The sequence below is a fragment of the Phoca vitulina genome, unplaced genomic scaffold, assembly GCF_004348235.1.
Source record: "Phoca vitulina isolate PV1807 unplaced genomic scaffold, GSC_HSeal_1.0 scaffold46, whole genome shotgun sequence".
Taxonomy (NCBI): domain Eukaryota; kingdom Metazoa; phylum Chordata; class Mammalia; order Carnivora; family Phocidae; genus Phoca; species Phoca vitulina.
In genome coordinates, this window is record NW_022589749.1 from 10,621,870 (window position 1) to 10,643,485 (window position 21,616).

Here is a 21,616-nt window from a genome sequence, read left to right on the forward strand (position 1 = left end):
CTTTGTAGTCAGATTTTCTGAGGAGTTCAACTTTTCCCCAACCTTTGACTGAACTTTTTCACATCAGCTGTCACATTTTTTAGTTTTTAAGACCTCTTATTCCGTGATTGTCCCTTTTCCAAAGCATTCATTCTGTTCTTGTTTGATACAAGCCATCTTGTCTCACCTCTCTGAGACTCCTAATTGGGATTAAAAACAAATTCTTCTTTGCCTTGTCTCAGTTTCCTCTGAGGTCATTCCTTCTGATTTATCTTGGCCTGTCTATTTCATGCTGGAGGTTTTTTTCAAATATCTGTTGATCTCTGGGTTGTTTGTCTAATTTTTATTTATTATTTTTCTTAAAAAGTTTTATTTTTTAAAGTGATCTCTACATCCAAAGCTGGGGCTCCAACACACAACCCTGAGATCAAGAGCCGCACGCTCTTCCGACTGAGCCAGCTAGGCGAACCCTTGTTTAATTTTTTAAATTGAAGTTATAGGTTGTAAATTCAGGAACATCTTAAATAACTGGATCACTGTGACCCATCTTAACACTGTTAAAATGATCTACAATTTTTCGTTGCATTCTAATGGAAGAGAATGAAACAGACGGATCAGGACGGGAGATGTAGCAGATCTTGCTGGACTGACGTCTAGGGAGAAGAGCTATCTGATTCACTTGAACATTGTTGTCTGTAATCATTTTTTCCCCAAACAAGTGGCTAACTGACCATTTCTATTCTATTAGGTGAGATCAAGTTAGAAATGCCAAGCATCAGCCTAGACAGAGAGGTGTCTGACCTGGCCGCTGACCCGGAAGCCGTTGAAATCTTAGAGCAGTGTGTGATCAACTGGTTGAATCTGATATCTGCAGCTGTCGAGGGCCAACTGAAAAAGACTCCTCAGGTAACTCAGGCCATGCCTTTGCAGATTCCCTGACGGCTCACGCTGGCCCCCGGAGAAAGAGCCGGGAGTCTGGGGATCTGTTGGATGCAGCCTCTTGTCTTGCTGTTTTGTGACCTCCTTTAAGGATGAAAGCATACATACCCAAATGTCATTCTTGGGCTTTCTGATGTTTAGCGTGCTGCCAGATCATACCCGGGATTGATAAAGATAATACCGTGTATCAGTCAGGATGCTTGGGCTGCCAAAAACAGGAAGCGTAACTCAGCTGGCTTCAATAAGAGACAATTTGTTGGCTCACATAATTGAAAAGTCCAGAGGCAGGGCTGGTTTCAGGTATGGTTTGGTCCGGCTGCGTTTCCCTGGGAATCTCTCATCTCCGTTCCATCCTCCTCAGGCTGGTTTCCTTTATGGTGGCAACTTGTTACATCCCCATGTCATATTGCCTGGAGAAAGGCGGACTGTCTTTGGTCAGCCTTCCTAGCCAGAGTCCTGAGTCCACTCTGATCGGACCCTCCTAGGTCAAGTGCGTGCACTGATTCCTATTTGGAGCAGCTGGAGAGACAAGCACAGGTATACGCTCCACACCAGTGATGACTCTTTGTGTGTTCATGTCACCTCTCAGGGTAATGGTCCTCTGGCCGAAATTGAATTCTGGCGGGAAAGAAATGCAACGCTGAGTGCACTCCACGAACAGACGAAGCTTCCAATAGTCAGGAGAGTCTTGGATGTGATCAAGGAGTCCGATTCCATGCTCGCGGCTAACCTGCAGCCGGTCTTAACTGAATTATTCAAGCTCCACATGGAGGCCTCAGACAACGTGCGGTTTCTGTCCACAGTGGAACGCCATTTCAAGGTACGCCGGGGGCCCGGCGCTTTGGAAAGTCGGGGCCGTAAATTAGATCTTACACGGATTGAGTTTCCTTTTTTAATTCAGCATTTAAACCACTGTGGGAGCACGCATATGACATTGAGTGTCTTAACTGCTTGCAAGCGTGTAGCTCAGTGGCAGTAAATACACGGTGCTGGGCACCCAACCTCCTCACCCGAAAGCAAGCATTTCATCACCCCCAACATAAACTCAGAACCCCTGAACCAACAATTCCCTCCTCCCGGCACCCCTGGTAACCTCAATTCCACTCTGTCTCTATGACTTTGCCCATTCTAGGTGTTTTCTGTAAGTAGGGTCGTTCATCTTTTATGCATAATAAAGTATCTCATTGTGATTTCGATTTACATTCCCTAGGAACTAATGAGATTTAACACCTTGTCATGTGCTTCTATCTTTGATAAAATGTCTGTTTTAATCTTTTCCCTATTTTTGATGTGTCTTATTATTGATTTAGGAGTTAAAAAAATTTTTTTTGAAGATAAGTTCCTTATCAGATATAGGATTTGCAGTATCCCCATTTGTGGGCTTTTTCACTTTACTTTTTTTTTCTTTTAAATCTTTATTCTTTTTAAAGATTTTTATTTGAGAGTGGGGGGGGGAGAGAGAGAGAGCACGAGCATGGGGGAGGGGCAGAGGGAGAGGGAGAAGCAGGCTTCCCGCTGAGAAGGGAGCCCGATGCGGGGCTCGATCCCAGGACTCTGGGATCATGACCTGAGCCGAAGGCAGACGCTTAACCAACTGAGTCACTCAGGCGCCCCCCAAATGGCTTCTTTGCCCACATAGCTAGTGCCTGGGTGCTCCTGGGTCTCTTTCTCTCCACGCCGTATCTCATCCCCCAGAATTTCTCCACGTGGCTTGGATGTCTCCAAGCCTGGTGGCTTCAGGGTAACAGGGTAGTCACACTTCTTACAGGGCGCTGGCTTCCAAGAGCCCAGAAGCAGACCAGCTGAGGGCTATGCTCAGAAGGGGTACGGCATTACCTCTCCCATATTCTACTGGCTAAAGAAGTAACAGTCTGTGTGGATTTGAGGGGATGGAGAGGATGATGCTATCTCTTCATGGCGAGGGGGGCACAGTCAAGATGTTGTGACTGCATTTGGTAAATACGATCTGCCACATATACCATGTACTGGGTGTGTATGTGTATGCTCAGCAGGTACGCATACATGTTCTTTTTCTATTTCTTTTTCTCGCTCTATATCTCTATATATACTCACACACACTCATACTTAATACATGTCTGCAAATTGCTTTATTTACTTTCATTGTAAATCTCCTGTCTCTTTCCATGTCAGAGCTATTTCAGACTTCTTTCGGTGGTGAAACACTTCCTCCTGTAATAAGTGTATTTAGTTTTTGAATTAGGAAGAGGGAAGCTTCCCGCGTACGTGTTGCTTTAGTAAGCTACTTGACCCCAAGGCTAAGGCTGCTTGCTCTCTCCGGTTAGAACATCACGCATGGATCCAGCTTCCACGTCATCTTGGAGACAATCCCCTCCATGATGAGTGCCCTGAGGATGGTGTGGATCATCTCCCGACACTACAACAAAGACGAAAGGATGATCCCACTCATGGAGCGGATTGCCTGGGAAATTGCCGAGAGAGTCTGCAAAGTGGTTAATCTGCGGACTTTGTTCAAGTAAGAAATCGTACGCCATGTTCTTCTTGAGATCTTAAACAGCTTTTGGGGCACCTGGCTGGCTTAGTCAGTGAAGCGTCCGACTCTTGATCTCAGCTCAGGTCTTGATATCGGGGTCGTGAGTTGGAGCCCCACGTTGGGCTCCACGCTGGGTGTAGCATCTACTTAAAAAAAAGATCTTGAACAGCTTTATTGAAATTCACCCATTTAGAATGTACAATTCAGTGGCTCTTCGGGGGTAGTCAGAGTCATGTGTCCATCACTGTAATCGAAGGTAGAATATTTTTTTCAATTAGAGAAGAAACCTCATACACTGTAGCGGTCACCTCTGGCCTCCCCGCCCCACCCAGCCCTGGGCAACCACAGATCTGCTTTCTACCTCGATGGATTTGCCTCTTTGTACAGATGGAGTCGTCCGACATGGGGTCTTTGATGACTGGCTCCTTTGACTCGGCGTCACGTTTTCAGAGTTCACCCGTATTGGAGAAGGTGTCGGTGCTTCCTTCCTCTTTGTGGCCAAATAATACCCCGTTGTGTGGGATACATGGGTTGTTTTGTTTTAATTTTTTAATTTAAAAAAAAATTTTTTTTTTAAAGATTTTATTTATTTGACAGAGACACAGCAAGAGAGGGAACACAAGCAGGGGGAGTGGGAGAGGGAGAAGCAGGCTTCCTGCCAAGCAGTGAGCCGGACGCGGGGCTCGATCCCAGGACTCCGGGATCATGACCTGAGCCGAAGGCAGACGCTTAACGACTGAGCCACCCAGGCGCCCCTGTTTTAATTTTTTAAAAAGATTTTATTTATCTTTTGACAGAGAGAGACACAGCGAGAGAGGGAACACAAGCAGGGGGAGTGGGAGAGGGAGAAGCAGGCTTTCCGCGGAGCAGGGAGCCCGATGCGGGGCTCGATCCCAGGACCCCGGGATCATGACCTGAGCCAAAACCAAGAGTCAGACGTTCAACCGACTGAGACACTCAGGCGCCCCATAGGTTATTTTAATCAGGACCTTCTTTCTTAGTTATCCTGGGAGAGACTAAGTCCCACAGTCAGAGGGAAACTTACTTCTGGACCCCAGGCCCTTGAGAGTGGGAGAGCCTCTGGGATCAAATGTTGAAGGAGATGCAGATCTTCACTTTCTTAAAAAAAACAAAACCAAACAAACAAAAAAAACCATACAGGTGAAATAGGTACCAAAACCTTGGTATTATCTTTTCACTCTGGTGTTGCAGCCTCCACTGTGGACTTCTGGCCTGGCGCCCGAGGCTGCCTGCTCACTTCCCAGCTCAGACGGAAAGCTCCCTGAGGGGGACTGTAGTTCCTGTGGGCTGGGTGGGCAGCTGCAGCGAGGGTCAGCCTGGGTGTGGCTTGCGATCGTGACCTTGCAGGTGTGTAAGGGCCTCACCCCCTTGCAAACTGGGGCGGGGCAGCAGCTCCCCGGGGAAGCTCTCTGCTGCCCTTGGGGGGTGTGGCTCGGACCCACTGCAGCTCCGCCTTCCCCCCACCCCCCATCGCAGCCTCTCTCTTTCTGTGCAGAGAAAATCGAGCCAGCGCCCAGCACAAAATCTTGGAGGCCAGGAACACCCTCCACATGTGGAAAAAGGCCTATTTTGACACCAGGGCCAAGATCGAGGCTTCAGGGAGAGAAGCTCGGTGGGAGTTTGACCGAAAGCGGCTGTTTGAGAGAACGGATTACATGGCCACCATCTGCCAGGATCTCTGCGACATTTTGCAGGTGGGCAGGCTGGCGGACGTTTTCTCTGCTGCACGTGAGGCTGGTTGGAGTTGGGACTTGCCTGATGGAAAACAGTTTGGCTTTTTGATGGCACACTCTCTGTGTGTTGTGGGTGTGGGGGGGGAGCCAGGAGACAGATGGGGGTCTGGCAGGGGGAAGCACTCGAGAGAGCATTCAGAATGTACCGGAATATACCAGAGCCACCCCAGACCTCTTGCACCTTTTCCTTGTCTTCTGCGACACCCCTCTCCTTGCTTTTGGCTGTGCTTTGACCTGCGGCCATTCCTTCTCAGTGTCTTCTGCAAAATCTTCCTCCTCTGTCTTCCCATTAAATGTTGGAATTTCTCGAAGTGCACTCCAAGACTTCTCTCCTGAAGCCAGCTCATGCTTGCCCATTGCTTCAGCTTCTACCCATCCACCAGTGACCCCCCGTTTATCTGATCCCTCTCTCTCCTAAATGAATGTAAAACGGTATAGTGGATGAGTGGATGAGTGATCCACAGTCCTTTGTCTCACGAAGGTCCATCCATTCATTCACTCAGTATTTGTTGAGAACTCATTTGTGCCAGGCACCTGCACTTGCTGCTAGAGAAACAGTGAGAGCACATCCAGGGCCAGCCACCTAACCCGCAGTGCTCAGTGCAAACAGACGTGGGACCCCTTGTTCAAAAAGCAAGGAAAAAAATGCTATTAAAAACATTAAAATATAAAGCTTTTCTCTCTCTTCTGACGTCTTTCGCCTTAGCGGGCTTTTGTTTTTATTTGCCACGACTATGGCAAAGTAAAGAGAGTAAAGGGAAATTAAACATTTAAATTATCCCATGAATTATACTGTTCATCCTTAAATTGTGCAGTGTTGGCTTAAAATGCAAATAGAAGGGCATTTGGCTCGTGTGCAGAATCACAGTGTGTGCTTTGTCGCTGGGATGCGCGGACGGATGGTCTTGTTGCTGGAGCAGCGGCAATGTCCCACACAACTTTTTCTCTCACTTCTCGATGCACGCACATTCTGCCAGGCTTGCCGACGAGCGGGGGAAGGGCTGGAAGGGAAAGGAGAGTTCTTTGGGGTCTCTGCTGTTCGTCCTATGTCATCATTTTGGGGTGCGTAGCTGGTGAACACGGGGAAGTTACAGGAGCAGGAAACCATAGGGTCAGTTTCCTATTCAGGCGTGTTTCTCAGAACCGTGCGTGGCCTCCTGAGTCTGAAGCAAATCTGGTTTGAAGGGAGAACGTGGTCTCGTGGAGCAGCCGGGGTCCTCGAGTACTTGTCGATGCAACACGCTTACTTGTCCTGACTGTGAATGTCTCCGAACTGGCATGTGCGGGGGGGCCCACCGGAATCCTGTGCTTGTGGGGTTGTGGGGCATCACACGCTCTATGTGGGAAGGAGTAGGGGAAATGCAGATCCCAGTACCTGCTCATATGTGCGCATGGCTGTCCCATCAGACTTCATTTACAAAATACACCTGCAAAGATAAAATTATGAAGAATTTCAAGACGGTTATAGCAGAGCGTTACACCCAGCATGGGGCCCTTCTGAGCCTGGAGCCCCGTGCACCTGCCTGGGTCCCACGTCTATGAAGCTGGCCCTGGCAAGCATGTCCCTAGCCTGTCGCTCCGTGGAGCTTTCAGTCTGCTAGAAGAAAGCTGGTAGACCTAACCATCATACAGATACACAGCTGTGGCTGACGTTAAGTGCTCTGAAAAGTGCAGTCGAAGGGGCTCTGGAAGTGTGTACTGGGGCCTGACCTGTTCTGAGGGGTTGGACGTGATAAAGTGATCATCAATGATGAGTAGTAGCTAGCTAGGCAATTTGAACTGCAAGTGTGAAGGCCCTGTGATAGGAAGGAACATGGGACTGAAAGAGGGCCAGGCTGTGCTGCAAGGAGGCGTGGCGTGGGGCACAGTATGGGAAGGGGTTGGAGGAGAAGGTGGGGGTCTGAACATGTAGACTTTGCAAACTGTGTCAGGATGTCTGGATCTTGTCCTACATGCAGTAGGCATAGTACCAGAGGTCTTAGACCGGGAAGAAGTTGCCTGTGTGACATGATTTTTTTTTTTTTTTAAGATTTATTGTTTGGGGGGGACAGAGGGAGAGAATCTCCAGCAGTCTCCCCGCTGAGCGAGGAGCCCGACTTGGGGCTGGATCCCACAACCGTGAGATCACGACCTGAGTGGAAATCAAGAATCAGACGCCCAACCGACATGATTCTTGCCCTCAGGCCAATCTAGGTGCAATCCATTTGTAGTTAGAACATTCATGAGAAAACCAAAAGGCCACTTCCTTGTGTTTTGTTTGGGCAGGTTATGGAGGAATTTTACAATATATTTGGTCCCGAACTAAAGGCAGTGACAGGGGATCCCAAGCGCATCGATGATGTCCTGTGCAGGGTGGACAGCCTGGTCACCCCCATGGAAAACCTGGCCTTTGACCCCTTCGGCATCAAGTCTTCCCAGTACTGGAAATACGTGATGGATGACTTTAAGATTGAAGTTCTGGCAAGTAACTCATCGATTCATTTAATCTTGGAAGCTGATACCATGTTTTCCCCATGTTAAATTAGTTATTTAGTCATGCTTAGAATTTTTTTTAAGTTATAAAAAGTAATACCTGCTTATTTGTAAAAAAATAAAAACAAAAACACCCAGAAATGATATGGAGAAGTATAGGTAGAAGTGAACATTCCTTAATCTCCTTTGTCCCCATTCCTATCCCTTGGTAGAATAAGGTTAAATCAAGCTGGACACAGTAGCATTTCTACAAAGGTAGGTATGGTGCATAATTGGAGAGGATGTAGGAGGGTGGTGAATGAGACTTGATTTAGTAGACAGCAGGGAGCCATTGAAGGTTGTTGACCAGTGGGGTGAGGTAATCAGAATTATGGTTGAGGAAGGTTCTTCTGGTCACAGCATAGGCTGATTTGGGCTGGGGTATGACAGGAGGTGGGGAGATGATACGGGAGGTTGTGGCTTGGGGTGTGGAGGAGGCAGAGCCGTCGAAGAGGGACTGTACTGAGAATATAGTTTCACTCCACACTGTGTGACAGGATGGTGGATGGTTCATCATGCATACCTTTTCAGCTTCATGTGGGAAGTACATCAGTAGCATTCCCATTTATAACCCCAGAGCATCTTTTTACATGGACAACCCCAGACAGTTCTTCTTGGGTTTTCTAAACACTTCCATTAAAAAAAAAGATTATTTGAGAGAGAGAGAGAGCGCGCACACAAGGAGGGGGAGGGGCAGAGGGAGAAGGGACGAGAGAATCCTCTGGCAGACTCCCTGCTGAGCACGGAGCCTAATGTGGAGCTTGATCTCAGGACCCTGAAATCATGACCTGAGCCGAAATCAGGAGTCGGCCGCTTAACCAGCTGAGCCACCCAGGGGCCCCCAAACATTTCCATTTTAATTGTATCTAGTTTATTCTCAGCTTCTATTTTATTTAAGTGTTATTAATTTTTAAATTGAAATTTTCATTAAGTCACTTTGTCAAGTAATACTAAAAGGCTATTAATAAGAAAAAGCAGCCCCATGCTTAACTCCTCTCCATTCCCATTCTTGCTGTCATTTTTCATAATTCTAGATTTTTTTTTGTTGTTTACCTTCCTATTTCCTAAAGAACATGCCAATGTGGTTACTTTCTGATTTATCAAATTTAATCAGTTTTAGACACCTATTAACTTTTCAGAGTAGATATAGACTTGCCTGTCCTATTCCTACCCCTATCGCTCTTTGCCTCTTTGTCATCTAACATAGTTTTATCATAACTTTTGGTTAAATTAATGGTTAGTGTTTACTCATTATGTCTGTGCAAATATTGTTCACTGCTGAGTCAAGAAGACCATCATAACCATACCACCTTTCTCGTACAACCCTTCATTTTTCCTAAAGTTAATCATTGCTTTTATTTTTATTTGCTTGGTTATTTACATACTTGTTATTTTTTTTCCCAACTTCTCTAACATTTCTGCCACATATCTAATGAGTTCCATCTGCTCAAAAATATCAGTGCTATTATTTTCCTAGAGGCCTTTGTCCCAGAGCGCTCTCTCTTTCTGCTCCAGTCTAGATTGTTGGCTCTTTAGACTTACTGCAAAGTAGTCACCCTAGGACTTCTTATCTCTTCTGATCTGTGTTGGATCTTGTTTTCTAGATTTCACATCTTCCTCTTTCCTTGTGGCTCTTTGTTTTGCTGGCACACAATTTTTAGAAGCTTCCTAAGAAAGTTTTCATGGGACATATATGTTTTGAGTCTTGTATGTGTGAATTCTCAAATAAAGTTATAGAATTTAAGGTTGAAGTAACTTTTTTCAGAAATTTGAAGGTATTCATTGATTTCTAGCTTCCAGTGTTATTAGAAATCTGATTTTTTTTTTTTTTTGAGAGAGAGTATGTGTGCATGCAAAGTTAGGGGGCAGAGGGAGAGAGAGAATCTTAAGCAGGCTTCATGTCCAGTGTGGAGCCCACCGTGGGACTCAAGCTCACGACCCTGAGATCATGACCTGAGCTGAAATCAAGAGTCAGATGCTTAACTGACTGAGTTACCCAGACGCTCCTGAATTCTGATGTTGCTCTGACTTAATTTTTCTAGAACCAACCTTCTGCTCTTTTTAGAGTGGGACAGGATGAGGGTGCAGAGGAAGCAGAGTAGCCTGGTCATGCTGGGTACAGAAGGGATCCTGTGTTTGCCTCTCAGCCTCCTGGTACCTGGTGTCTCCAAATGTTCAGCCTCCTGGAGTTTTCCTGGGGAGGAAATGGGCTCCTACCTGCTCCCCTGTTGCATCAGGTTGTAATTCTCTGCCTTCTGTAACGTTATTTATTTCCGTCTGCCTAAAACTCCTGAAGTATCTCTTCTTGCTGTTGTGTCCTCTCCCGTTTTCTTTGTTTATATGAGTTAACACTTAAAAAAATTTCCTTTTGGGGCGCTTGGGTGGCTCAGTCGTTAGGCGTCTGCCTTCGGCTCAGGTCATGATCCCAGGGTCCCGGGATCGAGCCCCACATCGGGCTCCCTGCTCAGCGGAAAGCCTGCTTCTCCCTCTCCCACTCCCCCTGCTGTGTTCCCTCTCTCGCTGTCTCTCTCTCTCTGTCAAATAAATAAAAAAAATCTTAAAAAACAACAACAACAACAAATTTTCTTTTGACCATTTTGAACTGAATGAGGGGAGGGATCAGAAAGCTAATGCAGCCAATCTGCTGTTTTCAATTGGACACCAGCTCCCACTAAAGCACAATGGAAATCCATATCAAATCACGAATTTCTTTTTTGCTTATTTCTTGCCACTTTGTTTTTGCAGGATAGTTATAGAGACATAAGGACTGGGGTTGTGGTTTTTTTTTTGACCTTTTTTTGACTTTTTTTTTGTCAGGTTATTGAGAAAGAAGCAAAAAATTTTATTGATGAATCTTTCAAGACACTTCGGTCAGCTGAAGCAGCATTCGACATGCTTTTAAAATTTAAGCATATTCGTTCACGGGAAGCTATCAATCGACAAATGATGATGAAATTTAATGATATTCTTGCACAGTATTGCAAAGAGGTAACTGGTAGATCTATAGGTGCCATAGCAGTAAAAGGCACTTGGCAAAATGTGCAGAATTGAGTCATGCTCTTATCTGTCTCTCCCATCCAAATTCAGAGGAACTGTGGAATTTTCCCAAATAAGCATGTCACATGCCACAGGCAACCAAAACAAAGTGGGTTTGTTTGTTTAGTGAAGAAATTCGGTAAGAATTTATCAAGTACAATATTATATAGCTCACACTGTGATGGGCTCTGTATGAGTTAGTAGTAGTAAGAATCACATTAATCATTGTGGAAGTCCTAGCTAACTATGTGTGTGTTTATATATTCAGAAAACTGTTTCTGGGGCTCACAAAATCCAAATATGGGGTTAGACACAGAGATAGAGAGATGAACAAAACACAGATTCTGCCTTCGAAGAAGTCAGTATCTAGTGGGAGAAACAGACCAAAAAAATTGCTTATCATTTTATTCAGAGGATAAAGGATTTTATTCAGAGGATAAAATGAGAATATGCGATATAATCAGTTGGAGTGACATAAAGGGATAAAGTGATTTCCGAATGTGTAGTTTCCTCTTGCTGCTGGAACAAGGTACTACAAGCTTTGTGACTTCAAACCACACAGATTTGTTATCTTATATAGGATTTTGAAGGTCAGGAGTCTGCCATGGTCTCACTGGGTTGAAATCCAAGGGTCAGCAGGGCTGTATGCCTTCTGGAGTCTCTAGGGAGAATCGATTTCCTTGTTGTTGTTTTTTTTCCCCCCAGCTTTTAGAGATTCATGGCCCCCTTCCATCTTCAAAGCCAGCAATGGCTAGTCCCGTGCGCATAGCTCTGACCCTCTCCTCTGCCTCCCTCTTCCTCTTCCTCCGGCCCGCCCAGCTAATCCAGGGTTATTGCCCTATTATAAGGTGAGCTCAACCTTGAGTCCCCTTTTTCGTATAATGTAACATAGCCACAGGTTCTGGGGGTCAGGACCATTATTGGGGGGCTGCTAGTCTGTCTCCCACATCTGTTTACCCACACGAGAGTGTGGAGCTCCTTTTAAAATGCAGGTCCAGCCCATGTGGTCCCGCAATTCCACTTCTGGGCATAGACCCTAAAGAAGTGAAAACAGAGTCTTGAAGAGATACTTGCACACCCGTGTTCATAGCAGTACTGTTCACACTAGCCAAAATGTGCAAACAACCCAAATGTCTATTGATAGAGGAATGGATACACAAAATGTGGTCTCTCCATGCAAAGGAATATGATTCATCCTTAAAGATGAAGGACATTCTGACACATGGATGAACCTGTAAGCATTCTGTTAAGTGAGATAGAAAACCCCACCTACTCTGAATCCACCTACACGAGGTGCTTAGAGGAGTCAAATTAGGAGACAGAAGGTAGAGTGGTTGAGTGCCAGTGGTCGGGGAGGAGGATGGGGAGTTAATGTTTCATGGGGACGGAGTCTCAGTTTGGGAAGGATGAAACAGTTCTGGAGACGGATGGCGGCGCTGGTTGTATGGTGGTGGGTGTGGATGTGCTTCATGCACTGAAATGCCCTGAAAGATGGGCATTTTATGCTATGCATATTTTACCATAATTTGAAAAAATCACATAAATCATTAAAAAATCTCAGTGGTGCATGTGTGTGGGCACACACAGGCGCACAGTGCAGGCTTGGCCGCTGGTCATGCCTAGAACAGATTTCAGAATATCTAATAAGTCACTGAAATGATTGTACGTAGTCTGTAGTAATAAGGCAATTTGGAGCACAAAGAAAAAACTGCTGGGGTGTAAGAAAAAATAGTAAATGATAAGTAGCCGAGAGCATGATTCTGTATCTCATTCGATTTCTGACGTTCCAGCGTTCGTTGCTTTAAAGACACCTCAAGTTCAGTCTTTCTTGGCTCACGTGCCGAAGCGTACCACTTACAGGGTACCTCTGCTTTTCAGATCGACATAGTTAATAAACTCTTTGTTCAGAACCTGGACAACCCACCGTTGTACAAGAATCACCCTCCAGTAGCAGGTGCAATCTACTGGGAACGGTCCCTGTTCTTTCGGATCAAGCACACCATCCTCAGGTTTCAGGAAGTGGAGGAAATACTGGACAGCGACCGAGGAAGAGAAGTATGTTGCTTTTGCTAGAGTCGTCCCCTTGTGTATTTCAGAGACCACTTAGGGTTGCCTGTGGGAGGAGCACATCCATCTCCCTGAACTTGATCTTCAGCTTCTCTGGAATACTGTCCCTCCCCCCACCCATGGGTTTTGTATGTTAGATCACTGGGGTTGACAAATCTTTCGTTTAAAGGTTCAGAGAGTAAATGTTTTAGGCATTTGCAGGTCATACCCTGCCGTGCTGTAGCAAGAAAGTAGCCGTAGAGAGTATGACAACAAACAGGCATGGCCGTGTTCTAATAAAATTTCCTTTACTAGCACCAAAATTCTGATTTCATATACTTTTCACATGTCACAAAGCACTGTTGTTCTTTTTGGGTTCCTGCTAATCATTTAAAAATGTAAAAGCTGTTCTTCACTCTCGGGCTGCACCAAAGGCAGCCCATGGGCTGGGGTCTGCTGATCTCTGCTAGTTGGTGTGGATTTCAAGCCATACCATCTTAAACACACCCTCCAAAATTTGTGAAAATCTGTACGCTTCCTTCTGCAAAATGTGCTCACAGATCATTTTTTTAAAAAGAGAACGATTGGGGGAAGAGCAAGAGAGGGAGAGAAAAGTGTTATTTCCAAGGGCAAACTGACAATTGCCTGAATTCTTTGACAGGTAAAACAAAAGTACTTGGAAGTGGGTAGGACAATGAAGGACTATGAGGACAGAAAGTACGAGCAGTGGAGAGAGGCCACGGAGCTGGTCCTGCCCACTCTTATGAAGAAGAGTCTGCTCACTAAGGTGTGTATTTCCAGATCCTTGCCCAGGTTAGGGCGGTCAGGGTAGATGATGGCGTCTGCCATTTTCTTGAGGTTTGGTGTGTTGACATGCTTACCGTTGATGGGTATTTCCAAATCAAAGGCAAAGAAGGGCCGAGGCTGCCCGGGGAGGAGATGGAGGCAGCATCTCGTCATGGCTAGGAGATGTGCCGGAATCCAGCAGCCCTGTTCACTCCGTGGGCAAGCGGCTCAATTCCGAGCCTCAGTTTCCCCATTTGTAAAATGAGTCGGATCAGAGGACCTCAACGCACAAAGTACGCGTTGAACCATGTGTGAAATAGCTGGCAGTTGACCTACGGGAAAATGCCATTTCCCGTGACTCACCCCTGTCCACGGCACTTGGACCATGCAGAGCCTGCTACACGGCAAATGCTCAGTAAAGAAGTCCTCGGGGGGAGGAGAGACCTGGGCGTGGAGGCTTTAGAACTGTGGTCTCTGAAATCCTGCAGCAGGGACCAAAATGAGCGCAGAGGGCCGGATGGGGTTGGTAGGGAAGCCAGAATTCTGGATTTTTACATGCAGTTGACCAATTTGGGAATGTGAGTGACTAAATTCTTTAAACACTGTTCATTGAACAAAATATGTATTCGAGCTAGCTCCAGCCGGCTCCCCAGTCTGGCCCCATCCAGGGCCCTACGCTGATCTTTTTCAAATGTATGTGGACCTTGGGTTGTACGGGCTGCTTCTCGGACCACCCCTGCCATGCTTGTGAGACCTCTCTTCCACAGACTTCTTCCGTTGCTGACGAGATGGCCAACGCTGACAAGGGGTCTGTGTTTGCAATCAATTTTTCACCTGCCCTCAAGGAGATTATTAACGAAACAAAGTACTTGGAACAGCTAGGATTCTCTGTCCCTGAATTAGCAAGAAATGTTGCTCTTCAGGAGGACAAATTTCTTAGGTAAAAAAGATTCTTCTCTTAAATCAACAGTAAACTTAATTGATCTCGGGACCCCTTTATACATTCTTAAAAATTCATGCTAACCCCACCCCCTCCTGCTTTCTTTTTTCTGCATTTTATAGCCACCAGGATGAGAAATTAAAACTAAGCAATGTTTAAACTATGTATTCCTCCATTCATCCAAAAGTAACGATAACAACTCCATTACATGTTAACATAAATAAGTTTCTAATGAAAAGTAACCAATATTTTCCAAAAAAGAAAGTTAGTGGGAAGACTGGCATTATTTTCAATTTCTGCAAATTTTTCTATCAAAGCTCTAGCCTGGGGGCGCCTGGGTGGCTCAGTCAGTTAAGTGTCTGACTCTCGGTCTTGGCTTGGGTCTTGGCCTCGGCTCGGGTCTCAATCTCAAGGTCGTGAGTTCGAGCCCCGTGTTGGGCTCCATGCTGGGCGGGGAGTCTGCTTAAAAAAAGGAAAAAAAAAAGACATAGCTTAAGCCTGGTTAATGGTCTTTTGTAACCTATCTAAAAGGTTAAGCTTTTTATGTGCTCCATTGTATGTCCTAGTATCAGTGACTTTTCTATGATGCACAGGTACACGGAAGGACTACAGCGTATGTTGGATCATTATCACATGCTCATAGGAACGTTAAATGAGGCAGAGTCTCTTCTTCTCGACGATCATTCCCAGGAATTAATAAGAGTGTTTAGGTCTGGATATAAGAGGCTAAACTGGAACTCACTAGGTAACATAATTCATCTACCTATTGATTACCTTTTAGACTTCGGGATGCAAAAATAATTTTTTTTAGATTGTTTTAGTTGAATTATAATTTTTGTGTGTATGTAGATGTCGCTAACACCTGAGTTTTGAACATTAATCATTTATACTTGGTGGAACTTAGAATTAATCTCAAGGCTTTAGTTGGGACTGAAGACCAAATAGGATGCCATTTGGACACTCTGCTGACCCAACCCTTTGTCCTCCAAAAATAAAATGACTTTTACTTTTTTCCTAATATTTTTCTAATATTAAAATTTTAATTTTGAAATAATTTGTGGATTCACACCCAGTTGTAAGAATCAATACAGAGAGGTGCTGTGTATGCTTTACTCAGTGTCCCCCCCCCAACGGTAACTTCTTGCAAAAGTGTAGTACAACTCACACTCCAGACACATTGACATTGATACAGTTGAGATGCAGAGCGTTTCCACACTGCAGGGGGAACTCATGTTGCCCTTTTAAAGTCATATCCACTTCACTCTCTTTCCTAGCCCCAAGCCCTGCAACCACGAACCTGCTCTCCATGTCTATAATTTTGTGATTTCAAGAGTGTTATATAAATGAAATTGTACGTAACCTTTTTGGGTTGGCTTTTCTCTGTTAGCATAATTCCCTGGAAGGTTGTCCAAGTTGTTACATGTATCAGTAGTGTGTTCCTTTGGCGGCTAGAATCCCATGGTATCGATGTGCCCTAATTTAGCCATTCACCTGCTGAAGGATACCTGGATTGTTTCCAGGTTTGGCTATGGTGAGTAAACATCTGTGCTAGAAAAATATTTGTGTGGGGGGCTTTATGTGAACATGAGTTTCATTTCTCTGGGATAAATGCTCAGGAGTGCAATTTCTGGGTCCTATGCTACTTGCATGTTTAGGCTTTATTATTATTGTTATTATTATTTGCCGTGGTGTTTTCCAGAGTGGCTGTGCCATTTTACATTTCCATCAGCAATGTATGTTCCATTTTTTTCTGGGTCTTGGCCAGCATTTTGGTATTGTCACTGTTTTTTAAATTGCATAGCTGTGTAAATGGTCTCATTGTGCTTTTTATTTGCATTTCTGTATTGGCTAATGATGTTGAGCATGGTTTCATGTGCTTGTTTGCCTCTGTGTGTCTTCTTTGGTGAAAGGTCTATGTCTTTTGCCCCTCTGCTAATTATATTGTTTGCTTTTTTACTTTGAGTTTTGAGAGTTCTTTATATATTTAGATACTAGCCCCTAGTTGGATATGTGGTTTGCAAATATTTTCTCCCACTCCGTAGCTTGTGTTTTCATTGTCCTAACAGTGTCTTTTGCAGACTGAAAGTTTAAAATTTTGAGAACCCCATTTTGTCAAGTTTTCCTTTTAAGGATCATGCTTTTGGTGTCAAGTCTAAGGACTCTTTTTGCCTCAATCTACATCCCAAAGACTTTCTTCTATTTTTTTTCTAAATATGTTATAATTTTATATTTTACAGTTACGTTTGTGATCAATCTTGAGTTAATTATTTTGTACAAAGTGTGAGACTTAAGTTGAAGTTTATTTCTCCTCCTCCTTCCTCCTTCTCTCCCCCTCCAATTGCTTCAGCGTCATTTATTGAAAAGGCTAACTTTTTCCATTAAATTGAATTGGCATCGTTGTTAAAAAAAAAAAAAAAACTACCTGGGCATATTTGTATGGGTCTGCTTCTGGGTTCTTTATTTTTTTCCATTGATCTATGTGTCTGTTCCTCTGCTAGTATCACAGTCTTGATTACTGTAGCTATATGGTATAAGTCTTGAAATTGGCTAGGTTGATTCTTCTCATTTTTTTTCTTAAGCAAATTGTTTTGGCTGTTCTAGTTCTTTGCTTTTCCATATAAATTTTAGAATAATCTTGTCTATATCTACCAAAAAATGCTTGCTGGGAGTTATGTTAGCTCTGTATATAATTTGAGGAAAATTGATATCAGTACTATGTTGAGCTTTGCAATCCATGAATATGGTATATCTTTCCATTTATTTAGATCTTTGATTTCTTTCATTAGCACTGCATAGTTTTCAATGTACAAGTTTTGTACATGTTTTGTTAGATTTATGCGGAAGTAGTTAATCTTTTGTTGAGTGGTTGTCAATGATACTGTGTTTTTAATTTTGGTGTCTACATGTTTGTTGTTAGTTTATAGAGATACAATTAATTTGTTGTACATAGTCCCTTCTACCTCCATGGCCTTCTCTGATACTACCATGGCAGGCATGAGGAGCAGAGGGGTTGGGGTACCTCATCACAGTATTAGGAAGGTGGAAGTCTAGGCCCCCCAACTGGTCCTTATTGGCAAGGGCTTGGGTGAGGTCACAGTTTTTTCTATGGTGTTTGGCTAGAGTAGAGCAGTTACTGTGTAAAATTTTCTGTCTTGCCAGGATGTCCCTTTCCTGGTGCTTTGGCTAGAGAGAGCAGACTTTTTTGGGGCTTTGGCATTTATGGGTTGCCAACTTCTTAAGCTCAAAGTCTGAGATATAGAAGGAAAAGGAACCCAGGGAACTCATTCTTCAGGTCCCAAGGTCCCTAGCTGGTTGGCTTCTACTCTCTTCGTCTCTATTTTTTAGAGTTTTATATTTGTTTTATAGATAATGTGCAGGGTTCTTAACTATCTTTAGCAGGAGGAATAAGGAAAAGCATGTCTACTCCCTCTTCTTAGAAGTAGAAGTTCCCTCTACTTTTTAATTTAATTTAAAATTTTTTGAAGATTTTATTTATTTGACAGAGAGAGGGTGCACACAAGCAGGGGAAACAGCAGGCAGAGGGAGGGGGAGAAACAGGCTCTCTGCAAGCAGGCAGCCTGATGTGGGGCTCGATCCCAGGACTCTGGGATCATGACCTGAGCCGAAGGCAGATGCTTAACCAACAGCCACCCAGGCGCCCTCCCTTTACTTTTATTCATTTTTATTTTTTTTTATTATGTTAGTCACCATACAGTACATCATTAGTTTTTGATGTAGTGTTCCAGGATTCATTATCTGCATATAACACCCAGAGCTCATTACAACACGTGCCCTTTACTATTTTAAATAAGCAAGGCATTTTTAATCTTTTTTCCTTCTTTTCAAATATTCTCTCCTCTTTTCCTTGTCACTTCCTTCTCTTCTTCCCTTCTCCTTTGTATGGAGAACATGTATATTTGGACTTGGGCTCCAGAGTTAAACGTCCAGCTCTCCCCATGTGACTCAACCTTGTGGAGGCTCAGTGTCCTCAGCTGTAAGTCAGCATAATCTTAGTACCCAATCCACAGGATTGTTGTAAAAAATTGATGACATAGTAACATGTTTAGACCACTACCTGACAAATTACATGTTCTTAATCCAGGTTTACTATTCATGTTATTGCTGGCTACTTTTCTAAGCAACAGGCCAAAGGAGACTGGAGGCAGGTTAGGGTAGAGTGGAGGGTTCATGCTTCCATGGCAGTGGGAAGACAACAGAGTTGGACCTTCTCTTTCTCCTCACAGTGCTTTAGATGATGATTAGCTAAAATCTGAACAGAGAAAATTTATCATTTCTTGATTCTTTTTTTTTTTTTTTTGAAGATTTTATTTGAGAGCGAGAGAGTGAGTGAGAAAGAGCACAAACAGTGGGAAGGGACAGAGGGAGAGGGAGAAGCAGTCTCCCCACTGAGCAGGGAGCCCAATGTGGGGCTCGATCCCAGGACCCTGGGATCATGACCTGAGCCGAAGGTGGACGCCTCACCGACTGAACCACCCAGGCGTCCCTGGTTGATTCTGAGAACAGGGCTCCTTGTCCTAGTCCCTAAAAGTGCTAAGTGTTTGTTTGCCACCACAAAGACCCAAGGGGATGAGATGAGCAGGGTCTTTCCTGTGAAGGGATGCCAGTATTAACCTTCCAGATGTTGGTGGGCAGGGTATGGAAAGAAAGAGTTGAAAGCCAAATATCTTTTTTTCCCCAAAGGTATTGCTGACTACATAACTCGGTGCAAACAGGCCATTGGGAAATTTGAGTCCCTTGTCCACCAGATTCATAAGAATGCAGATGACATTTCTAACAGGCTTACGTTAATAGAGTCTATAAATCTCTTTAAATATCCGGCACCTAAAAGTGAGGAAGATCTCCCAGGTAGGTATGATTTCTTGTTTCTCTGATTATAGAAGAAATGAAAAGAACCTGTTGGTTATGATTGCACGCATATTCACACACACATTTATTCCACGAACGGAATAAAACCATTCCTAAAGATCTCAGTCATTTACTTGAAAGGATCATGAGTAATTCTTGCTTTTTGTCATGTTTTATATATTGCTTAGACAGTTTTACAAATTCCTGAGTCTGTGAAAATCAGTAGTACTCTTGTCAATAACTTTGTAACAGTAAAGTAGATTGTGTTTTTATGGACTCACATTTACTTGTTTAAACAAGGTATTTTAAGTGGTCTTAGAGTAGTCAAAAAGCAATTTAAGAAAAGCAAGATTGCCCAGAAGTATAAAAGTCATCTTTTGTATGTGGTCTGTTTTGGCATGCACAATGGGCATTCCCATGTTGTCATTTATTTTTTGCTTAGGGCATGTCTTGACTTTTGGTATGGACTTATTTTCTGCTTTCAATCTCGGTTAGAGTCTGGTTTTGTATTTCTAAGAGATACAGCTAATGTTTGGATTGCTTTGCGAGTAATGTCCTTTCCTGCGTTCATGAAGAATGGTAACAGGTGTCTTCCTCTCTAGGCGTGAAGGAATTCTTTGAGCACATCGAACGAGAAAGGGCCAAAGATGTGGATCACATGGTCAGGTGGTATCTTGCCATTGGGCCTCTACTGACCAAAGTCGAGGGTCTGGTCATCCACACCAACACGGGCAAGGCTCCCAAGCTGGCCTCCTATTACGAATACTGGGAACATAAAATTTATGAGGTCTTGACAAAGCTCATCCTGAAGTAAGTTAATCTTGTTGCTTGTCTTAAAGACAGGGTGCATAGATTAAAATAGTTTACATATATGAATAGTTAAAGAGGGAGTCACAAAATGCAGAATAGAAATCATTTGGACAGTCTGCTTTCTGGTTTAAGGGTGCTCACAGGATGGAAGGGTGACTTTCCATTTTGGCTCAACATTCAGAAAAGGAAATGATCCCTCTCCCCACTTCAACTATCTGAAAGACATACATATGTCTCCCTCTTACAGAGAATTCTCTTACAGAGAATTCCTGTCGCTCAGTATTACCCAAATCCTAGGTGATGCCCTCCCCTGTATTGAGAGAGGCTGAACTGAAGGACATATGAGCCAATTACTCTCCCTGATGGTCTACAGTAAATCCCTGGCTGCTATGGGCATCACACATGTGTTGAATGCCTGTCATGTGGGCCAGCCTCACAACAGACAAGGCTCTCCTGACCCCCCTAGAGCTCTCAGCCCACAGCCCAGCACCTCAGCTAGGCCAGGTGAAAGCTGACTGCCTGGGCTTCATTGCATTGACTTAGGATCATTCTAGGAATGCAGCCTAGGAACTTCATCACTGGGACTGTTCCCTCCATATTGTCAAAGGTGGTGTTCATTTCATCATGCAACCCCTTTGTGAAGAACCCCAGAAGAAATTTCTCCAGCGTCCCTTCTGATCTTAGCCTCCTGAAAAAGTAGTTTTCTTTTTGTCCTTCATTTTTTTGTTGTTTTGTTTTTAAATGGTGTGGATTCTGTGAATTGTTGACTGTACAGCTTTCCCTTTTCTCCTTGGCTGCTGGGAAACTCAGAATGAAATTTGTAGCCTAAATGCAGCAAGTGTATAGGTATTTATGTTTGCATTGTCTCATTCTTGACTCTACATATATATATTTAAATCTATCATATATGGGAGCTTACTCTGCACCAGGCTCGTGTTACACTCTTTACAATCTCATCCCCATTTTTCAGACACAGACTGTAGGGAGAATAGGTGACTTGCCTAGGGCCACACACACAACTAGTAAGAAGAAGGGCTAGGATGTGAACCTGGGTCAGTTATCACTTCATTAAACATCTGTGATTAGTGTCTCCTTTCTTATTTTATCCCACTTTGATTTTAGGGTCTCTTACTGCAGTTATTTTTGTGAGCTGCTAAAATCTATTTTGGAACAAGACATTAATAAATAAAACACCTTTGGTTGTCTTGCTTCCTGGATCCAGTTTGACAAATTTCACTAAGTTGATCCTTTACAAAGATCTGTTTTCTACACATTTCATTTTTTTTATTGTTGCTTCTTAGATTCCTGCAGCAGCCCCTTACATAGGGGCTGTAGTGTTTCCCTTTCTAATATGTAGTTAGTGTGTAGTGTTTCCTGTAGTGTTTCCCTTTCTAATGTGCTATGTTTTCCCCTGATCCATCCATCCATCCGGCACTC

General features: G+C 43.9%; 1 protein-coding gene across 1 annotated transcript in view; it reads left to right on the forward strand.

Moving 5' to 3' along the window:
• Positions 1–21,616, forward strand: part of DNAH10 (dynein axonemal heavy chain 10) — a 129,574-nt gene that overhangs the window by 14,507 nt on the left and 93,451 nt on the right. Inside the window, exons 7-18 of the mRNA XM_032431401.1 lie at positions 728–885; positions 1,508–1,738; positions 3,222–3,412; positions 4,947–5,145; positions 7,450–7,644; positions 10,513–10,683; positions 12,610–12,786; positions 13,439–13,564; positions 14,331–14,503; positions 15,097–15,248; positions 19,205–19,369; positions 19,972–20,179. Of these exons, the coding sequence (XP_032287292.1) occupies positions 728–885; positions 1,508–1,738; positions 3,222–3,412; positions 4,947–5,145; positions 7,450–7,644; positions 10,513–10,683; positions 12,610–12,786; positions 13,439–13,564; positions 14,331–14,503; positions 15,097–15,248; positions 19,205–19,369; positions 19,972–20,179 (2,146 nt within the window). The remainder of the gene's footprint in view (positions 1–727; positions 886–1,507; positions 1,739–3,221; positions 3,413–4,946; positions 5,146–7,449; positions 7,645–10,512; positions 10,684–12,609; positions 12,787–13,438; positions 13,565–14,330; positions 14,504–15,096; positions 15,249–19,204; positions 19,370–19,971; positions 20,180–21,616) is intronic.